This window comes from Limulus polyphemus, unplaced genomic scaffold, assembly GCF_000517525.1.
Source record: "Limulus polyphemus unplaced genomic scaffold, Limulus_polyphemus-2.1.2 Scaffold1109, whole genome shotgun sequence".
In the NCBI taxonomy this organism is placed as follows: domain Eukaryota; kingdom Metazoa; phylum Arthropoda; class Merostomata; order Xiphosura; family Limulidae; genus Limulus; species Limulus polyphemus.
In genome coordinates, this window is record NW_013666719.1 from 97,977 (window position 1) to 105,937 (window position 7,961).

A 7,961-nucleotide genomic window follows, 5' to 3' on the forward strand; every position below is an offset into this window, starting at 1 on the left:
CAGGTATACCATGCAGCATGACTTAAGCTACTATATAAAAATAATAAAAGTCATGTATATCCCATGCAGTTTTTTCCAAAAGCAACTTTTCTAACGCTTATAGAAAAGCCCTATTGGCTAATACTAAATACTACCTCTACATAAAATGGCAGTTACTATAATAAGCACCACCCATATTCGTATTTTAAAATCCAGAGAACAACGTTTCATCATGTGCTTTCCTTATCATCCTATGATTTGTCAAATGAAAGATACAGCAATTGGAATAATTGGTACTGAAATTGACACTTTCGACTAGGATTGGCTAAAAGTTTTACAACTGAGGATTAACACGCCCATACACAGTTTTATAAAGAAAACAGACTAGAAGAAAGTTTAGATACCAATCATAGATGGCAGAACCAGTGCTGAGGTGAAAGGAAATATCTTAAAAATTTTTTGAAAAAAACATTTCTTCTTAGAGGGAGCTTATTTACAGTCTAAAACGTATTTTAGGAATTTCTTCATTAAATTCCTCTTTAAACTTCATTAAAGAATACAATTTTGTACAAATAATTGAATGTTATGCTATTATTTATAAAAATAAAATCAGAAATCCATTAAAAGATAATTCTCTATCATTTTTTCAATTCACAAGTGCACACTTGCATTGCCTACTAAGGAGGTTAGTACCGGTAGTCATCGGGTTAATGAAAAAGGTATACATGGTATATTAGGCTAAAGGCATGAATGGATGTTGAGACAAAGCATGTAATACCACCCAAACATCCCAGTTGGGTAATTCAAAACGCCGTTTGGGATGAAGGACTCCAAATGATTGGAGATGGCCAGATAGCACTGTGGATTCAAAAACTTTCAACGTTGAGAAATAACCAAAAGCAGTCAATAAAGCTGCCTTATATAAAGTGACAGTAGATGAAGCCAAACCCGAGTCAAAACACCAGGTCAAAAAATGAGATATAATGGGCACTTCTGTGTGAAGTGGGTTCAATTTCGTCGTGAGACACCATTGGTTATAAGTGTGCCATTTCCACTGATAAATGGGCACTGTGGGTCTATGGATAAATTGAGATACACACAAGGCAACTTTAGAAGTCAAAACCCCAATGCCATGCAAAGGACCACATAATTTCCATACATGAAGTTTGAGCTTGGAAAAGTTTGGGTGTAGAATGCTGGATCAAAGTTGTCTCAACAGAAATAGCCAAAGATGAAGAGGCAGAGGTGAACCCTCTTGAAGATACTGTAGAAGAGGAAACAATGGTTGGGCCAGCCAATCTGGGGCTACCAATAGCTCTCAAGTAGAGGATTGAATCATAGCTAGAACTCTTGGTAACAGACGAATTTGATTAAAGGCATATAGGTGCAATCCCATCTAATCTTGACTTAATGCATCTATCGCCAGAGCCAGAGGAAGACCAAAATGGCCAAGACAGGTGTTCTGCTATTAAATTCATCACCGCTGGAACATAGCAAGCCAGGAGGCTGATATGATGGGAGTTAGCCAAGTAGAGAATATCCAAAGTTTGAAAATAACAGTCCCGAGAATGTGTCCTCCCACGACGGGAATGTAAGAGACCACTATGGAATTGATAGAAGGAATCATGATGATTTTCCCCTGACATAGATCTATACCTTGAACCACTGCCTGCTGGACAGCAAGAAGTTCTAAATTATTGATCTGGAAGGAAGATTCGTCTTCATTCCATAGGCCCTGGAATTCCTGACCTTCAATATATGCACCCCATCCCTGAAGTGAGACATCTGTGAAGAGATGAAACTTGGGATGAGGGGGTGGTATAGGCACACTGATGGTGGTGTTGATCTGATAGAACCACCAATCGAGAACTAAGCTGTTGTTCCTGATTAAGTAGACTGGATGACCCAGTGGATTGGAATTCATGATCCATTGTTCACGCAGTGACCATTAAAGGGACCACATATGTGCTCGTCCCGAAGGAATCAGAGAATCGAAGGATGTCCACATCTTCAAAAAAGATAGAACCATCCACGTGAGTAAGAGCCTGACTGACTGTTTTATAGGCTGGAGCCGAATGAGAGTTGGCTGAACTCGGATTAAAACATGTTGAAAAGGACACCCAGATGAACAATATATTAAGTCAGCAAGAGAATGGATTTCTTGGCTCTGATAAGAAAGCCAGCCTTGGTGGCTTCTGAAAGGAGAATCTAGGTGTGTTGTTCTGCCAATTGACGAAATGGTGCCAGAAGTAACCAGTCATCCAGATAATGGAGTGTGCACAGGCCCAAAGTATGAAGGTGACAAAAACAACTTGTACGACTCGGCAGAAGACACATGGTGCAGATTCTAGGCCAAGGAGTAGAGCCCTGAACTGTAGAACCTGACCCCTGTGCACGAAACATAGATAGTAGCAGGATGACTTCACTATGAGAATGTGGAGATATGCATCAGCAACATCAAACTTGGTCATCTACAGACCACGTGAAGAATGCCAACATAGGTTGAGAAAGGACTACATTGTGAACCTGGAAGAAGCTAAGAATTGGTTGAGACAAGAAAGATCAATGATTGGCTGCCAATCTCCCATCTTCTTGGGCACAACAAATAAATGGGAATAAACTCCCAGAAGAATGGGATCAACACTCTCTACCACCCCCTTGATCAATATCTCTCTGATAGCCTTGGAATGAAGATCCACACCCCACGGATCTGTTGAGGTTTAAATACCACAGGTTGGGAGAATAATGGACCCCAACACAGAACCTGAAGTACCCATTAATTGTTGTAACCTCACTCCCACAGACCCCACCCACATAGGGTAGTCACCGACAGCATTGTCAATGGTCTGCCCGAGCTGAGGAGCCTTAAAATTAAGGATGGAATACTAACAGGTGGAGGAACAGAAGCCGGGGTTGGGACACACAATGAGCAGTCGTCGTGTCATGACTTCCAGCAAGAGCCAAAGAAAGTCTAGAGGCCAACAACAACGAGGAAAAAAGCAAACGGGCAATTTGTGATTCCAATGCCTCAACCAAGTATGTTAATTATCACAGCACTTGTGTAGAGAAATCCATTTTTAAATGCTTTGTAGAGAAAAAAGTGATAAAATTATCTGAATGAGGTTCTTAGATATACAGTACCAGGATAGATGGCACACTGATGTAGGTGGAGAGTATATTGCCAAGGGCAATTGGAGGGGGTAAAAAAAGATTGGAGCAAGCGAGGAAAAATCAGACCAATGCTTAGATGGGCAAAGATTGAAACCCTGGTGGTCAAGTAATAGCTATAAGTGGCAGCAGAGGTAAGTGTGTTTTGGAATTATTATTCTTTAGGTATTTTAGTAAATCGATCAAAGGCAATGCTGTTTGCCTAAATAAAAGCTATATCCACTTCCAGCATATATTGATGCCACATTAAGGGCTTCATATTTCAATACTTCTTGCATATGGTAATATACATATGCAGAAATTTAATAATTATAGCAAATCAATCAGAAAACAAAACAAAAAAGGAATAATATTTTAACAATAATTCTAGGATTTTTTGCTTTTAGTGCCCCTGAAATTGTAAATTATCAACTGTAATTAATATGCCTGGTTAAGGAAATGTGGTTATTCTATAAAGTGCAACGATTTCTTTGAACCAATCTAACAATTAACAAAATTAATCTACTTACAACATAATAATGAAGTAATATTCATGAATATACATATTGTACATAATCATAACTACACTATTTAAGCAGTCTAATTTATGTCAATCTACTAGCTTGTTGATTTAGTGATCTAGTAGCTTTGAGCAATTTCTTTAATGTTCTAGTACCACATTCAACAATAATATTATCTTTATGTGTTACATTTGCAATAAGAAACTTATATAAATGAATTAGTTGAAAAGTATTTTGATTACCTAATGTACAGATAACATTCTTCTAATACCCCTTGTTAAAAACTTATAATTTAAATGCTATACAAATAAAATGGTTTACAAATAAACCAATACTCAAATGACATATATTTTCATTAAAATTGAAAATACAAAATTTCTAGTTAAGATAATATGACACTGTTAAATCATAAAATGTTTGACTGAGAAAATTAGAACTTGAAGAAATAGTAAACTTACATAAAGAACAACAAGTTTATAGTTTGTGAAATAACATATACATGCAAAACATTTATTGGTTTTTGTTGAAAGCAATGAAAAGTAACTGGAGAGCTATCTGAGCTACCAGTCCTTAATTATGAAGTGACAAGCTAGAGGGAAGGAGTCAACACCACCCACAACCAACTTTTGGGCTACTCTTTTACTAATGAATAGTGGGGTTGACTGTCACATTATAATGCCTCATGGCTGTAAGGAAGAGCATTTTCAGTGATGGATTTCATTCCCATGGTCTGCAGATTGAGAATCAAGCACCCTAATCACCAAGCCATGACAAGTTGTTAATACATGAACATAACAAAAGTCACTGAATCCTTCAAATCTGCATGATGGTGAATAAAGAATAATCTTTTATAGACTACAAAACCACAACAGCATTTAATTTTTTATTAAAATTTGACATAATGTTTTATACACACACACACTTTGCAGACCTTAGTTATTTTGTTTATTTTTTTAAATTACATTAAAAAAAGACCATAAAAAACAGCAAATTTCAAAACATTAATCCAGCCAAAGAAGAGGTTGCCACTCTGGTTAGATGGAAGAAACAACGATAGCAAAGATATTAGCAAAACTAGGAAATGTTCAAAGGTAGCTCTAAGAAAAGCTACAAGAAGGATAGGTTTAGAGCCCAGTTGCTCTCAAGACTCAGCACTAAGAAAGGCTACAAGAAAGAAAGGCCTAGAGCCCAGTCACTATCTAGACTTAATACCAAAAAAAGCTAAGAAACAAGTGTAAAAAATTAAAGAAAAAAACAAATTAGAGAGCAAGAATGGGAGCACGAGAAAGTAAGGAAACAAAGTAGGGATAGGCAGGATAACATTAAAACACTTGGTGGTTTTTGACACAGTGCAACCTCAAAGTGGGTGTGGCCATCGTTCTGTCCATTCTTACTTTGCGTTTTACTTTGGACTTTGATCGTGTTATAGACTTGAATTGAGTTTTATCAATAGCTAAATACTGAACAAATTTAAAAATTAAAAAAATCAGTAGTTTGATACTATTCTTTTGGCCTACCCCTTACCAGTCACATAGCCATAATGTGTTCCATAAGCAAAGTATGACTACTGGAGCTTCAGGTCTCACTTTCGATATCAACCCCCCCCCTCTAATGATGTCGTGCATTTCATTAGGGTCAAATAATTTGATTACATAGATGTATCTGTACTTGGTTGCTGAAACAAAGTTTATAACAGCGAAATTTAGCTATATACACCTTTAATTTAGTTTGAACAATTACCAAGTTACAAAAAGCACATGAAGTAGGAATGGGTGGAATGAATGCCACACTCACTTAAGAGGTTGCGCCATATCAAAAGTCACCAAGTGTTGTAATGTTATTCCACCCATTCGTACTTCCTAATTTTATTAAACATTTTTTACAGTTTTAAACTTTACACATATCATTTATCAGTATAAAATAATTCAACTGTATTGAGACCCACTTACTCCACTGAATGTAACAAATTTTAACATACAAATAAATATGTAAAGAATTGTGTATTATAAATAATTTACTTACCACATCATTTTCTGACCAGGAGTGGACATCATGATCATACAGTCTCTGCAGGTGAAATGAAAATTTTCAAAGCACATTATAAAGGAGACAAAAAAAAAGCTCAAATGTTATATCTGAACATTTACTAAATTACTACAGTTAAACATCTCATTTTAATTAAATTGCAAAAGTATACTTTCATTCTCTTTTGAAACTTGTGAACAGATATTAGGGGTGTGTACCTCATCATAGTAGTCAATACGAGGTGTATCTAGATATTGATGCTTGTCTATTATTTATTTTCTATATTACTAACATTGTCTTATTTAAGTACTTCACACTTTACAGTGCTTTTTCAAATTCTCAGGTTTGATCAACTAAATGGCAGCTGGCAAGAGAAGTAAAATAAAAAAAGTTAATATCTGTTTATCTATCCTGTTATTGTTAATTTGTTATGTTACTTTGCATGTAATGTTTTTGATAAAAGAAATGAAGGCAACATTATTGAATAATTAATTTTTAGCAAAATTTATTAGAAATTCTGATTTTTTCTGTACAAAAGACTTATAATGTTTATATAAATTTTGCAAAGATACATAAATCATATTGTATCACCTATTTTGATTCCACCAAATGTAATTCTAGGTAACAGCATTGAGCCAAAATAGGGGTTTGTAGTTTCAGTAACTAATGTCTACAGTATCTCCAGCCTTGTTTCCTTACTGTTTTATGATTCCCTATTTGTAGGTTTATAAAATTCCAATTTTTTATTTATCTTGTTCATTTAGGGACACAAAAGAATTACAATGTCATATAAATGTTGCAGTGAACAATTAAAATAATCTTTATTTTACATACATCTGAATTATATTGTTCTTTGTTGAAAAATTGTGTATTACAATCATCTGTCTAGTAAATAATCTTGGAGAGAGGGCCCTGTATGTATTCAGTGTCATTTGGTAAAAATCTGATGTAAAATGTACGAGTTAGCTTCATTTGATGAAATCTTAGGTAATCTGTTTTCAGTTTTGGGCTTTGGATTCAGTTTGGATTAAAAGTTAAATATACAGCACAGTAAGTGAAGTTTCTGGGAGTCTTGTAGTCTCTTCAGTGATTCAATCAAGAGTTCAGTATTAGAGAAACAACATAAATGTGTAGGCTAAAAACTGCATAGTTAGGCCTGAGTCTGGTATTATTTGGGAAAGTGAAATATTTTGTACATGTGGCTAATAAACCAGTTATTAGAGCAACACAAGTATTGTCTGTCATTGTTTTAAATGGTTGAGCATAACACTATTATAATTTAACTGGCTTTCAAATTAAGCTAATAAGTGCAGTAACATATTTCCCTTACTTGACTGAAGTGAACTGATTGATAGCAACTTTGAACCTATAGACCAAATAATTTAAAAGCTACTGTGAGAATGAGCTAGCCATTTACATAATTCTGCAAAATTAAAAATTTCTGTTTTTACTGGTTATAAATAACAGCAAATGTCAGAGAGAATTAAGGACATTTTTGAAAGGCAGTATGCGATAGGAGGGCATGGCATATGGGTTTGACTTTCTGGTTTATATTTCTGTAAATCAAGATCACTGGAGGCTCGAAAATTATATTATGTCTTCGCAATATCTATACTATAAGTCTGTAATTTGCATTAAAACTCAGAATCTCAAACAGTGATGAAAACATATCTAAACTGGGTAATATAGAGCAAACAAGTGTTTTGTGATATAAAAAAGTGAAGATTGAGAATTCATTTAAATATGTAAAGTAACATTTATAAACAATATTAAAATTTGATTTGTTAACTATTTTTTGATGCCAAGTGTGATGAATACATTGATAAGAAGGTAGTTTAACTAAATTTTAAATGTAACTGTAAAAAAGTTTGTGCCTTACTTGTATCCAGAGGGCTACGATGTAATAAATTGCAAGCAGGTATACTTAATATATAAATTTAAGCTATGTATTTCAGTAAGTGCTCAAGATTTTACACATTAACTACAACAAATAAAGCATATATATCTAATATACAAATTAAAGCTTGTTATTTTACAGGGTGCTCAAGCTTTTCAAATACACTCTACAATGTAACATGCAAACACAAATAGCAAACAAGAAACTTTGACCAACTTTTTTTTTAAATGATGTACTTAAAGTTTGTTATAAAAACTATCTTTTCTGAATTTGCAGGATTATATACACCTGGAAAAAAGTTAAGCACCCCCAAATATTTTTCAGGATTGCTTATTGAAAATAAGGTTTAATTTTCATGATGTTGAGCAATGTTCATAATTTCAAACATAATT

The 7,961-nt window shown here is 34.4% G+C and overlaps 1 protein-coding gene across 3 annotated transcripts in view; it reads right to left on the reverse strand.

The window, feature by feature from the left end:
• The window catches only part of LOC106462172 (mitogen-activated protein kinase kinase kinase 20-like), a 194,229-nt gene that overhangs the window by 42,366 nt on the left and 143,902 nt on the right, over positions 1-7,961 (reverse strand). For all 3 annotated transcript variants that reach the window (XM_022389353.1, XM_013922070.2, XM_022389354.1), the window contains exon 13: positions 5,670-5,714. In XM_022389353.1, the coding sequence (XP_022245061.1) occupies positions 5,670-5,714 (45 nt within the window). The remainder of the gene's footprint in view (positions 1-5,669; positions 5,715-7,961) is intronic.